This window comes from Bactrocera tryoni, chromosome 2 (assembly GCF_016617805.1).
Source record: "Bactrocera tryoni isolate S06 chromosome 2, CSIRO_BtryS06_freeze2, whole genome shotgun sequence".
NCBI classification, from domain to species: Eukaryota; Metazoa; Arthropoda; class Insecta; order Diptera; family Tephritidae; genus Bactrocera; species Bactrocera tryoni.
In genome coordinates, this window is record NC_052500.1 from 74538606 (window position 1) to 74553832 (window position 15227).

The window sequence follows — 15227 nt, forward strand, 5'->3', positions numbered from 1 at the left end:
TTATATCACGCCGTTTTATTAATAATGAAAAATTATATATGTAAAAAACTGCAGAGCGTTTGGTTAAAGGTGTTATACTAAATACTTAATTATTCTTTTTCTAAAAAAAATTTAGTCCCGAAATTTCGGGATCCCGGAAAATAAATAAAAATTCAGTAAGCCCGTTATAAACATACAAATATTATTTTGGAGATAAATTTTCTAGTATCGAAACTTCGGGATCCCGCAAAAATAAACTAAAAGTTAAGTCAGTTTTGTTACAAGGTTTATAATACTTAATTTTTTTTCTAAAGAAAAGAAATTAGTCCCGAATTTTCGGGATCCCGAAAAATATATAAAAGGTTATTAAACGCGTTGTAGATAAATTTCCTAGTATCGAAATTTCGGGATCTCGGAAAATAAATATAACTTCAGTAAGCCCGTTATAAACATACGAATATTATTTTGGAGATAAATTTCCAAGTTCCGAAACTTCGTGATCCCGAAAAAATAAACTAAAAGTTAAGTCAGTTTTGTTAAAAGGTTTATAATACTTAAGTTTTTTTCTAAAGAAAATAAATTAGTCCCGAATTTTCGGGATCACGAAAAATATATAAAAGTTCAGTAAACGCATTATAAGCATTTAAATAATAGTTTGTAGATAAATTTCCTAGTCCCGAAATTTCGGGATTCCGAAAAAATAAAGTAAGAGTTCAACAAAGCAAGTTGTAGTTATAACTAACATTGAGAAATTGATCAAAATATGAAAAATAAATTCGGCATCCCGAAAAGATAAAAATATAAAATTTAACAAATATCATTCAAAAAAAAAAATGTAAATAAATAAATAAAAAAATGCATGTAATCCCAAAAAATCGTGGCCTCGAGAATATAATAATGTAAAATTTAACAATATCTTTAGTGACTTTAAAAGCAATGGAAATTTGTTTAAAGTGAAAACAAATTTGTCTGTCCTAGTCCCGAAAATTCGGGATCCCGACAATTAAATAAAAGTTTAGTAATTGTACATCAAATTAATTAACAATAAAGTATCGAAACTGTTTTTCGGTATTGTACATTTTTTTCTGGATTATACAATTAATTTCATGATTTCTTTGCGCAAATAATAAAAACTGCAAGAAATGGAATGGCCTACGCCGCCAGATTCCTTAGTTTCCTAGTCTGTCTGTAAATTTCTTTACAGGTAATACTTAAATAAATAAAAATACAATAGGTTTCCGAAATTATTATTCGGAATTGTAAAATTTTTTCGGGATTTCGTTCTAAATAACAAAATTTTAATTTCATGAAATACATACATAAATAAACGAAATTCCGAAATAATTTTTCGGGGTTGTAAAATTTTTTTCGGGATTATGAAGACAATTTCGGGATTTCGTTTCTTAAATAATAAAATTTTAATTTCATGAAATAAATTAACAATAAAGTTCCAAAACTATTTTTGGGGTTGTAAAATTTTTCCGGGATTATTATTTTTCAGAATTGTAAAATATTTTCGGGATTATGAAAATAATTTCGGGATTTCTTTTCTTAAATAATAAAATTTTTAATTTCATAAAATAAATTAACAATAAAGTTCCAAAACTATTTTTGGGGTTGAAATTTTTTTTCAGATTTAGAAAAACATTTCGGGATTTTGTTTCTTAAATAATAAAATTTTGTTTTTGTTTCTTAACTAATAAAATTTTTAATTTCATAAAATGAATTAACAATAAAGTTCCGAAACTATTTTTCGGAGTACTAAAATTTTTTCGGGATTATGAAAACCCTTTCAGGACTTCGTTTCTAAATAAGAAAATTTTATTTTCATGAAATAAATTAATATTAAAGTTCAGAAAATATTTTTCGGAGTTCTAAAATTTTTCGGGATTCCCTTTCGTAAGTTATGTATGTATAAGACATTCATGCAAAAAAAAAAAATTATGTGTTTATATGTACATACATACATACATAAGTGCAGAGTTTAAATAATTGTTGAATATTATTTTATATTATTTTTCGGGATTATGAACATTTTTCGGTATCATTGAAACAGATCCTGTTTGGTAAATGATAGAAATTTCACTTATACGTAAAAATTAAAGTTTATCACTTTGAATCTTAAATTATCACTCTGAATTTTAAAAAGGATTCCTAAAGCTTTACACAAATTTTAACTAAACGCTCTGCAATTCTCTCAAAAAAAGTATTGTACAATTATGACTGACGATCAACACTTCTTTAGGTACGTGGTTAAATATGAATATGAGTACTACATTAGGTAGTATGGTAGTGTAGGTGTATGAAAACTCAGGTTGGGGTTATGCGTAGGCTTCTGTCAAATCAGTCACCTACAAGGTTAGGCCCGCAAGGTACTACAGTTGAGTGGGTTATATAAATTACTAAAAATATTCAACAATTTTAAGTACAGTTATGCATGATTTTCAACAAAAAAATTACATTTAAAAATTCACTATAAAATTTGCTAGCTTAAATACAAATTACAGTAAGAATCTGAAATTCAAATGTCAGGGAATGTACGTGAGTTTAGCTTATTAAATATTTTTTTCTTACACACTTAATAATAAAGTATAATTAAATAATATTTTTGCTGTCATCAGTGCTCTATTAAGCGAACATAGTAGCAATTTTCTTTTATACCAACAAAGTATGATCGCTTAGTCTGAACACACATAAGACGCTTGTGTTTATGTTTGTAGTTATGTAACTAATTTTTGATATGCTATTCAATAAAGTACTAGTGACGAGTTCAACCAGAAATTTCCATTAAACATATGTATGTATGTTTGTGTACAATTTAGATATTCATAATATTAATTAAAATACTTTTAACATTTTTTTTTGTAATTTACAATTAATTTAATTTAATTTAAAATGATGTGCTCATAATATGTTCGCAGGCTTCTCGGAAGCTAAAATAATTTGTTTACTTTTATTCTATGTATATTAGAAGTAATTTATTCTATTCAGACGGGCAGATCCAATGTGTTTGAGGAATGAACAATAAAATTTAAGCAATAATTACTATTTTTAACAAAATTTCTTCAACTATAATGTTTTTAACAAAAATTAAATAAACCAAGCCGTAAAAGTGTAAGCCTTCATTGTAGTATTTTTATTTTATTTTTATGTATTTGAGATAATAGTTGGTCAGAAAAAACAAGCTGTCCCGAAATTTCGGAATTCCGTAAAAATGTAAGCGTTTTTATGAATATCTATAAATTTTATTACTTTTAACTATCTTTAAAGTTAAAAATTAGTTAAGCAGAATATGGAGTCCCGAAGTTTCGGGATCCAGTAAATTTATAAATGTTTATTTGAAAATCTCTACAAATGTTATTTATTTTTCACTGTATTTTAAAACAATAGATGATTAATCGAAATAAGTAGTCCCGAAATTTCGGGATAGAATAAATAAAACAATAAAACCAGCATTTTATAAAGTTCCAAATATTTTTTTTAACCCAGAATACATTTGTTTTGAGTTCATCTAGCAGTCTAATTCTTCACTTTCAGTTACTTTATTGTATTAACGGAATAAAATATTGGAAAAAGCTTGTTACGAATCAAGACTCGAATTATGCTCAAAAATCACGTGCTTTTCTTTAAATTTTATAAATGTTCCAAATTTAGTATCGCAACCCCGCAAATCGTGATGCCGTTTTTTTAACACAAATTTTTTTTTAATTAAATAAAATATTATAGTAAAATTTTCAGAAATCCCGAAATTTCGGAATTAAATCTTTTCGAATTTTTCGGGATTCGTTTTCGAAAATACAATAGAAATTTAAGTTTTTCTGGAACATTCTCAGAAATCCCGAAATTTTGGGTTTAACTCTTTATTAATATTTACTAATATCTTTATCTTTACTAATTTTTCGGGTTTCACTTTCAAAAATATAATAAAAATTTCAGAATCAGTTTTTTAATTTTTCAAAATTTTTAAATCAGTTATCTCAAATTTTCCATTAAAATAAAAAAATAAATACTTTTTTGTTTAGTTATATTTATTTTACAAATTCAATATGTAATACACAGGTTTTAAGTATTGAAAATTTTCTAAAATTCCGAAACTTCAAAAATTACTTTTTTTTTTAATTTTTCTTGATTTATTTTCGAAAATAAAATAAATATATCAATATCTCATTTCGGAATACTACCCGAATTACTTTCAAAGCTTTTGTAACTTTTAACATTTTGATCATTCCTTATTTGGTGCATATTAGATAATTTTTTTCGGGATCCCGTAAAGTATGTTTGTGTTCCTTTGTTTATTTATATTTTTAGCAGTTATCACGTAATAAAAATTTTGTATATTGTCAAATTTTCTGAAATCCAGAAATTTCGAGACTCACTTTTCCCGAATTTTCGGGATTCACTTTCGAAAAACTTCAGTATCTCTAAATAAAGGAGCTATATTCTGTAATTCAATTCGAAAAAAAATTTACTCGAATTCGAATTTCTATTTAAAAACTCGATTTTCGCATTTTCAATCTTATTTTCGAATCAAATAAGAGTTTTGGAATCAAAAATAGAAATGTAGAAATTATTCGGCACAGGGTGGTATAACTTTCGCATAATTATAAGATATATTCAAATTTCGAAAATAATACATTTTCGAAAAGATATACTATGACCTTTTTATGATACAAGGCCTAATGAAGGTAAAATTTTCTGAAATTCCGAAATATCGGGACTCACTTTTTCAGATTTTCGGGGTCTGTTTTCGAAAATATAATTGAAAAAATATCGGTATCTCTGAATCCAGAATTCTACCCTAATTATGTTAAATTTTTTACCTTTTTCCATGAATTTTTTAAATGTTTCATATTAGTTAACGCAAATTTTCGGGATCCCGTGATACTCATTATGACCTTTTAGTTTTTTAGACTTTAAATACATATGTGTTACATAGTCTAATTATGGTAAATTTTTTTGAAATCCCGCAATTTCGGGATTCATTTTTTTCGGCTTTTTCGGGATTTATTTTCGAAAATATAATTGAATTGTAAATTTCACCTGAATTATATTCAAAAGTATGCCATTTTTAACTTTTTCCTTGAAATTTTTAAATATTTCGAATTAGATGTCACAAATTTTCGAGATCCCAATTAAATTTAATAAAAAAATATATTTTAGAAATTTAATATCTAATTCAAAGCTTATTGTAAAAATTTCTGCAATACCGAAATTCGGGTTTTACCTTTTAAATTAGATATCGAAAAATTTCGGGACCCCGTGTAACTAACTATGACTTTTTTGTTTAGTTTTATTTTTTTAGACTTTAATTATGTGATACCAAGGCTAATTATGATATAATTTTGTGAAATCCCGAAATTTCGGTATTAAATTTTCCCGGATTTTTCGGGATTTATTTTCAAAAATATAATTGAAAAAATATATGTAAGTATCGAATTTTGGGATTTACCTTCCTCAAAATTTTCGAAACTTATTTTCGAAAATATAATTTAAAAAATATCAGTACCGAATTTTGGGATTTACTTTCTTCAAAATTGTCGAAATCGATTTTTGAAGATATAATAAAAAAATGTTGCTATCCCAAAATTTCGAGCTTAACTTTTTTGTGTTTTCCAGAATTCAATTTCGAAATTATAGTACAAAAAATTTTAATAACTTTAATTTCAGAATTACCCCTAATACAATTTTTTTGACATTATTTTGTATTATTTACATTATTAACAGCCGATACCTTTTTAGAACACCCCCCAATAATTTACTGCTATTTTACTAAAACTTAACAATCTCACACTTCTGTCCAAACAAATCATTAAAACTATTTTCTTAAATATTTTGCTCACTCCAATGATCCAACCCGCCCTGACGCTAATATTTTTATTTTTATAATTTTAATTAAAATTTTCACAACGCAAATTTCTCTTCGAATTATTTCCACCACATCTATTTTTTGTCTAATTATTTCATTCGATTTTAAATAAGCATACCTTTAGGAGCAATAAGCAGCAGACTTTTAATAGCATTTTTTTCATTTCTTGGGCTAAAATATTTTCGTTTAGTTAACTCCAGCAACGTAAATCGAATTGTGCTCGCGGGCTTGTGTTCGTTGAAATTTTTAGTAGTTTTCAACTTTATATGTATGTGTTTATGCCGAAAATGTCTTTTAGTTTGAGGCTCTTCTACTATATGCTTTCTTAAACAACGTCATTGCGCTAGCCTTTACCGCACAGTTAAGAGAGAATTTTTTGCAGGTCTACTTTTAGGCGCTTTGCATATACATATGTGGGTATATATTTAGAGCACAATACTTTTGCCTCTTTTTCGCGCCTTGAATTTGCTGCTTTTTCTGCTTCTAATATTATTTTCGTAATATTGCACATTTTTTTCAACAGTTTTGATAGTTTTCAGTTTTAGTTTATGTATTTCCTAAAGTTTCTCTTTTGTCTTTAATTATTTATACTATAACTAGTTTATTTCTTTAAATAGTTTATTGTACAACGAGTAAGTGAGAAGTATGTTTACGAGTACGAGTATTTGAAAATTCATTATGAGTATGAATCGAATTGGATCTTGCACCTTGAGTACATAATTTATATGGCGTTCTATTCGTTTAGGTTTTGACTTAACTACATGTATAACGGTTCATATCTTTGTATATATGTGTTTCGTATGTATGTATCTAAATTTGTGTGTTCGAAAAATTCACTGGAGGAATTTTGAAAATCTTTGGATTTAGTCGGCGTTGGCAGAAATATCTAAATTGGCTACAGGCTCAGCACTAAAACTTGTACTAGATAAATCAACAATTTATAAAATCCCGAAAATTAACTACCGAATCTTGCTTTACCAAAAAATTTAAATTAATTAATTAAATCCCGAAATTTAAAATTGTATATTCATTAAGTATTGCTACAAGGCCTAATATTTTTTATTATTTGTTGCAGAAACTGAAAAATTTCTAAAATCCCGAAAATTTATTTCGGGATCCCATTTGGAAAACAAATTTTTATAAATTTATGTTCTAAATTTAGTTATTGCAAAAATTTCTAAAATTATATTTAATTCGGGATCCCGAATAACTCAAACTATGAAAATTTGTCTAGGACCTAAAAATTTGGAGAATCCCGAAAAAATATTTTTAATAAATTTCGGGATCCCGTTTTGAAAACGTTGCTTTATTGCAAAATTAGTGCTTTTGATCAACAAACCGTTATAGAAAAACGTCAAAAAAAATTTATGTTCCCGTTGCAAAAATTTCAAATTTATAGAATCCCGTAAAATAATTTCTGGACCCCGAATAACTTTGAGATCACTCAAACTATGAAAATTTTTTTGTGCCTGAAAATTTATAGAATCCCGAAAAAATATTTTTAATAAATTTCGGGATCCCGTTACGAAAATTACGTTTTATTACAAAATGAATGCGAACAACTTTGAGATCACTCAAGATAAGAAAATTTGTTTGTGGCTGAAAATTTGGAAAATCCCGAAAAAAATTTTGTAATAAATTTCGGGATCTCGTTTTGAAAGCGATGCTTTATTGCAAAATTTATGTTTTTGACCAATATCCGTCATAAAACGATGTCAAAATAGTTTCACCTGCACTATGCGTCGAAATTTTTGCACTTTCATGGTCATACGCCTAAAAGTATGCAACACATAAATGTCAAATCTCACCTAAGCACCAACTAAAACCAATCCCAATATTCCACTTGTGTATTTACAATTTATATTTGCTATTCTATGCACTCCTCTACTGTTTTTTCTCAGCCCTATAGCATTTCAGGTCCATTTTATATATAGTAATCCCTCATTTATGCTCGCAACAATCTACGTCACTCAATAACCTTAGTGTATTTTAGTGTTTTACCTAATTTATTTATTTTTTTTTAATTTTATGAGTAATTTTAGTTAAGCTTATTAGTATTTTATTTTTCTAAAGAGTATTTCCGCGTAGAGACGACTTTATGAGAAAGAAAAAAAAAAATTGAGTATGGAAAGTAAGAGCGAAGAAAAAACATTAACTTGATTTTTATTTTGTTTTAGTTTCTTTCTTCATGATGCTACCTACAAGGTTGTGTCTCACTGTTTTTTCATTGTATTCAAGTATTTTTGTGTGGCCTGTGGGTGTCTGCTCTTGTTTTGCGCTCGAGTACCGGGTAACGAGCTTTGAGTTTAAATTACAACATTGCTCTTAAATTTCTTAAAGATATATAGTTTCTTAGTTTTTGTTTTGAGTTTAGTCCATGAACATGTTTTTGAAAGTGGTTTCTTGCTCTTTTACTTTTGTGTAATTGCTTAATTTTCTTAGTTTTCTTAGTTTGGGTTTCTCTTTTTTTGGGTTTTTTGCTTTCTGAAGTTCTATACTTTTTTTGTTTGCTGTGATGAATTCCACTAGACTTGCGTATCCATGAGGCTGGTATAGGTTTCCTCCGCGAATTTCGGTGTTATGAAGTCATCATAATAGTTGATGAAGATCTCTTTATACTCATCCGGTATGTATTCGAGCGCTTGCAACATCTGCATCAGTTCCTTATCGCCGCATTTGTAATTGCTAAGCGCCATGATGTCCCAAAAATAGGACATATGTTGTATATATTCTATGCTAAAGACACCACATTGTGCAGCTACAATATTGAGAGCGTTGCGCATAATCGAGCCCAGCTTATTGAATTCCCAATCGTCGAGCGGTTTGTGCCCCTCTGTTGCCGAGTATTTCGGTTTGTTTGTTAGTGAGATAGCGTGTCGTGTTGAGTGTAAGTCGTTTTTGGCAGCGCGTTATTAGCGAGAGCAATAGTTCAGGTACGAGTGCGGTAAAAATTACGTTTTCAAGAGAGAGCAGCAAGAGTTGTATAGAATTTAGTTTAAATTAGTTGGTTAAGTTCGTGCCCAGTTATGAATTTTGTAAATGTGAGAAAAAGAGAGAGAAGAAAATATGTGGTTTTCATTAGTAAAGTTCTGAAAATATACATACAACTCGGTTTTAAAAGGAATTTATTTAAATATATGCTTCGTTTATTGTTTTTCTTTTATGTTACTGTGTTTGGGTTGTGTTAAGTGCTTAATTTTACTCCATAAAAGTTTACCTTTTGAGTCTTATTATTAAGTTTTCAGTGTTTCTAGAGCAAGCTGAAAGTTCAATGCATTATTCTAATAATGTGCTTATCACATAATCTACTCTAGCAAAATCTTCCGAATTTCGTGATATTTACTTCAACAATTTACCATTCTGCATCAAGAATATCAAGTTTACCACGAGGTGTGTAACAACCAGACCTTGTAAAATCGCGGGATTTCTAAATAGGAATGCCACAAAAGTAGACCGATAGGGACAGCAAACGACGCCATATTTTTTCCCGCTCTTCGGACATTTCTCTTCAGTAAGGTTTGACATTTTAACAGAGAAGGATATACGATCCAATTACGAGTCGAAATTATTAAAATTTACCACCGAAATTCGGAGTCAGTGGCCTCAACTTTAAGAGCGCTACGTGCAATTTATGGTCAACATAATCGTCCTGTCAGATCAACAGTTGAGCGTCTAGTGGAAAAATTTGAGTCCACAAGCACAGTACAAAATGTTCCCGTGTCAGTGAGATAAAGAAGTGCCCGTAGTGTCGAGAATATTACTGCTGCTAGCGCATCAATTGATGAAGACCCAAATCAGTCTCTCACACGTCGTTCTCAAGTGTTTAACATCACTGTGTTATCGTTTTAGCGAATTTTGCCAAAATATCTTAGCCTCCATCCTTACAAGATCAAATTGACGCAAGAACAGAAGCCGCTTGACCACTAGAATCGTCGTATGTTCGCGAATTGTCCTAAGCAACAACTTGAAAATTATCCGGATTTAAATCGAAAAATCATCTTCAGCGAACTGGCTCATTTCTGGCTGAATGGCTTTGTCAATAAGCAAAATATGTGTTATTAATCAGGCAGCAATCCACACGTACTCCAAGAGCCACCATTGCAACCCGAAAACATTACATTTTGGTGCGATTCATTGGGCCGTACTTCTTCCGTGATGATCAAGACCGGCACGTTGCCATGAATGGGAATCGCTACCGCTCAATGATAACCGAATATTTTGGGCCCGAATTGGACGATATAGACTTAAGCAACAGGACGACGCCACAAGCGAATGTCACAATCGATTTATTGAAAACCAAGTTTGGTGAACGTGTTATCTTACGGCCTAGTCACTGATTTTCGATCTCGAAGAAAAGGAATAATAAATAGTAAATCCTGTTTCGTAGCGAGCCATAGAGATGAATATTGGATCAGCAAGTTGTGGAGATTAGCACGTGTAATCAAAAATCTAAATCTGCTTTCACACACCGAATCTTTTGTTGCACGTTATAGGGAAATTTTTCTTTTGATGGCGCTTATTGCGTTTAGACGAAGTAATTACTAAGTACATCGGTTCATCTCCTTCAATCGGCGTAGAAGACGAGCTTCTAAAATATATTTTTAGTAATTAATCGAAGATTTTTTCTCACTAATAAATATTTATTTAGTGGTCACCGCACTTACGAACACTAAGCCTTAAAATACACTTAAAAGACACCATAATAAATAATCAATTTAAAAGTTTTCGTAGAAAATATTCTGGAAAATTCGCCTTTTAACTGAATATAACCGCTTAAGGACTGAGTTCATGCAAAGGAAAGGTTCCTATTATATTTATTTATAATATCTGTTTTTGTTCTAAAAATTTCAATAATTTATTACAGCAAAAACTAATTTGTTTGTTTTTTTCTATAATTCGAGGCATCGTAATAATTATGGGAAATGTTATCTATAATATAAAACATTCTTACTACATTTTTTAAACTAAAATTATATTTAGTTTATTCTATCTTCTTCAAGAAAATTTTTTTTTGATAATTGCATTCATTTCTTGAGAAAACATATCATAAGAAATTATAAAAATAATATGTTTAGAAAATATTTTTAGTTTAAAATTTGTTGTTTATTGTTTTTTTGTTTTGGTTTGTGAAAGATCCATATCACTAAATAATATTATTAAAAAAAATTATGGAAACACATTATTTGTTCTATTTTAAATATAAAAATATTATAAAAAAATTGAACGAAATGTTTAAAATAATGTTGTTCTTAAAACTTTTTAATGAAAAATAAATTGATATACAATTTTTTGAAAAAAAAACACTATTTTATTCAAATAACATTTTGTTGAAAAAAAGTTGTTATATTATAATAAGTAAGAAAGGGCTAAGTTCGAGTGCATCCGAAAATTTTATACTCTTGAAACTTGCAAGAAGCAAAGACAGAGAAATATTTTATGGCTTAAAACGTCAACCTGAGGATCGAAATCCAAGCAATTTTATATATACATATACAAGATATAACTCCTATATATTCATAATAACTTTTTTTTCATTGAGTTATGAAATTAATAAAAAATAAAAAATTTTCCCAAAAATAATCAAACTTTAACTGTTAATATCTTTTAATCGTTTGGGTTTACGAAAAAATCATAATAGACCTTTTTTGTAGAGCATTCAATTTACTACAAAATCTAAGAAACAAGATATTTTTTCAAGTAGTTGGAAGCGAGATATAAATTTTTCTATCTGATAATAAGAAAAAATAGAAAACTGTATGTAGGAGGACCTTCCCGTTACAATTAAAAACTCATGTTTGGAGAGGCTTTCTTAGAGGTGTCTAGGAACCTGTTTTTCCGAGTACCAAACGAAAAAAAACAAAATTTTTTTTTTGAATCACTCTAATACATACATATGTATTTAGTATGGCAGGTGGAGTAGTATCGACCAGATGTTATCTATTTTTCTCAATACTATATAATATTAACATAAAAGTTATATGGGAGCTAGGTCAAATTTTAGTCCAATTATACCTATTTTAGGCATAAAGATTTACCGTTTTGAGTAAAACTAGTTGTGTAATTTTCACTGAGATAACTCAAATATTGGCCGTTACAAAGTCACCTGAAAGTTCGAAAATCTTTATATTAAGTGTATGGGGGCTCAGGGAAGTATTGCTCCAATTCAACCCATTTTTATACCTAGAAATATTATTGTCAGGAAAGGATTCTGTCTGAATTTCAATTAATATCTCGATATTTTCGATCAAAAGGCAAATGTAGGTATAGAGGTCCACATAGAATTCGGCCATTCCCACTTTTCAAAATTTTTTGACCACGCGGCCCCTGTGCTACTGCGATTCCCTGTGCCAAATTACAGTTTTATATCTCAATTTAGTGCTTTATAGGTTTACGGTTAATGACGTTTTGTGAGCGTGGCACTAGTCCTATTACTTTCATCTACGGACTCGTTTTGTTCCAAGTTTCATCGAGATATCTCAATTTTTACTTAAATTACAGCTTGCACCGACGGACGGACAGACATTCAACTGAATTTGAACTTTTCTCGTCACCCTCATCATTTATATATTACCATATATCTATCGCGATTAGTTTTAGGTGAAGCGTACAACCGTTAGATGAACAAAACTAGTATAATGCTCTGTACCGGCTGATTGCAAGAGTATAAAAATATTTCATTCTATCTCAAATAAAAAAATGTAATAAAAAAAAATTGAAAAAAATGTTTAAAAAATAAAAAAAAAAACTTTTCAATGAACTTATTGATATACAAATGTTGAAAAAAAAATTTTTTTAAAATAATTTTTAAATAATTTTTTTTTAATATTTATTTAATGAAAAGTTAATTTTAATGAAATTTAAGTTAAGCTAAGTTCTCAATTAAAATTGTGATAACAAAGCTTAAAAAGTTTTAATAAAATACTGCTTTCAAAAATCTTGTAATGAAAAATAAAGTGATGTAAAATTAAAAAAAAAATTGTTTTTTTATTTAAATAAAATTGTATTGAATAAAATTAAATAAAGTGATTTGTATAAAAAATTAAAATTTTTTTATGAGAAAATAAATTATATCAAAAACTTTGAATTTTTCTTTTAATTAGAAAAATGTATTAATTTTTTTATATATAAATACAATTTTGTTGAAAAAAATTAAAAAAACAAAAGTTTAATAAAAATAATGCTGGAAAAACTTTTTTAATGAAAAAAATATAACCGAGAATTTCAAAAAAAAAATATTTTATATTTTATTATATAAAAAATAAGACATCCATATATGGTATTTATTTAATGACAAATTAACTTTAATGATATTTAACGTTTTTTAAACTAAAATTTTGATTAAAAAAAACCTAAAAATATTTTCTGGGTAAATTGTATTGAAATTTTGTTATTAGTGTCTTTTATTTGGTTTCATACGTTTCTAATTGTTTTAATTATTAGTTTATGGCAACTTTTATTTTTTTATTTAATTAATAATTTTACAAAATTTTGTATGTTTTTACATATGTGTATTTTATTATATTTTATTTTATAATCTCTCTTTTATTTTATAAGGAAAAAATTGTATACAAAAAAACAAAAATTTTGTTTTATAAGTCTAGCATATTCAACATTTTGCGCAAATCTTTGCCGAAATTTTGGTTTTTACTCTTTTGAAGAATTTGCGCACTTGAAAATTTCTACATACTATGCTATGTACTCAACATCTATGTATTTACATATGTATGTATATAAACTAATTACGTAATGCATAAAACCACTTCCTAAAACTAATTAAAGACATTCGACTAGCTTTTAGACCTACTAAATTGATTGCTACAATGATTACAGTACTTAAAAATAATATTCGTACGAAAGTGTTTGTATGTCTGTATTTATATATATGTATACATATGTATATATGAAGTTGATACATATTTACTAGTAATGAACATATTCATTTAATGATAATGTTAATTTGTTATATTAATGCGCTGTAGGTGTGTGTGTCTGTGTGTTATGTAATATCGATATGACTATTGCTAGTATTTACTGTTAACTGATGTATATGTACAACGTACCTCGATGCATCAACAAGCACTGCTCGACTAGTTGGCGCGCCAAAGCGATTTTGCACTCGTTCATTTCAACGAGTTGCGTGTCGGCTCGCTCAACGGCCGCGTACAACTTACAGCGCATCTCAACCGAATCGCAGTCGCTCAGTGCCGCATTGAAGGTCCAAAACCACTCCAGCTTTTGCGTTTCGTCGCAGGCGCTGCACACCAACAGATCGGCGCCCTCGTTGTTCGGGTGTGTGTAATATGGACTGCGCCACCAGCGCAAGTTGCGCGTGTATTTCAAATCGCTGGCGTTCGGTGTGAATATTTGCATGCATTTGGGATTATCACAGCGATAGCGATGAAATTTATGCTGCAAAATTTTTTGTTGTTGTTTTTTTCGATCTTTCAAAATTTCATAACAATTCTTTCATAATACAGTTGTAGGAATACTTGTGGGCGTTAGTATGTTTGTATGTGTGTTGAGTAGGTGAAGTAAGGAAGAGGCGAAAATATTTTGGTGCAAGTGTTGTTGTTGTTTTTTTAAATTGAAATTTTCACTTTGAAGTATGCAGTGCAAAAGACAAGCAAGTCAGTGTGGCAAACGAAGTGACGTGTGTTAAAGCAAAGGACATGTACGAGTGTTTTGAGTTAAAAAAAATTCTTGAAAACATTTAGCAAAAATATTTTTTCAAGTTGAAAAAATGTTGAAAACAAAAATTTTTTTTTATGTTGAAAAAATGTTTAACTGTAAGTGACATTTCCTTTTGTCTAAAAAAAATTTCTTATGATTTCGTGTAGCAGACAGGCGAGTGACAATGACAGACAAGTGACAGTGACAGTCAATTCGTAATTGAAACGCTAGAAAAAGTCAGAAATGTGACACAGACAAATGACAAAACGCAGCACAGAAACTGAAAAAAAATTCTGCATATTGCATAAAAAGAAAATGCGTGTTTAGAAAGTATCTTGATATGTCTCATGCAGCAGTTAGTTCTTGATACATACGAGTACAGCTTTCTAATTCAGTGAAATTTACATATTCCAGTGTCTTTCTACACCGTTCCCACTATAAAAAGCCTGCCACATAAACTTTAACTTGATTTAACTTCTCTCAATGTGTTATGAAATCTAATTTTTGATCAGTCTTTCGCTTGATATTGCTTAACAGTCGAAAAAATTATTCAGTTTCATCTATCACCAGCAGTTAAACAATTTTTTTTCGGAAAGATCTTCCTTAGCCTACGCATGCAGGACGCTTTATTGATTTTTCTTGTAACATGGCTTTTCAAGAAACCAGTTCTATATACGCTTAGATAACTGAGTCAAAATTTGAGCCGAAATAG

The 15227-nt window shown here is 28.7% G+C and overlaps 1 protein-coding gene across 1 annotated transcript in view; it reads right to left on the reverse strand.

Annotated features, from left to right (window-relative positions):
* Positions 1 to 7041: 7041 nt before the first annotated feature.
* Positions 7042 to 15227, reverse strand: part of LOC120769424 — a 34056-nt gene continuing 25870 nt past the window's right edge. Inside the window, exons 5-6 of the mRNA XM_040096406.1 lie at positions 13906 to 14254; positions 7042 to 8678 (exon numbers count right to left, since the gene is read on the reverse strand). Coding sequence (XP_039952340.1) covers positions 8371 to 8678; positions 13906 to 14254 — 657 coding nt within the window. The 3' untranslated portion in view covers positions 7042 to 8370. The remainder of the gene's footprint in view (positions 8679 to 13905; positions 14255 to 15227) is intronic.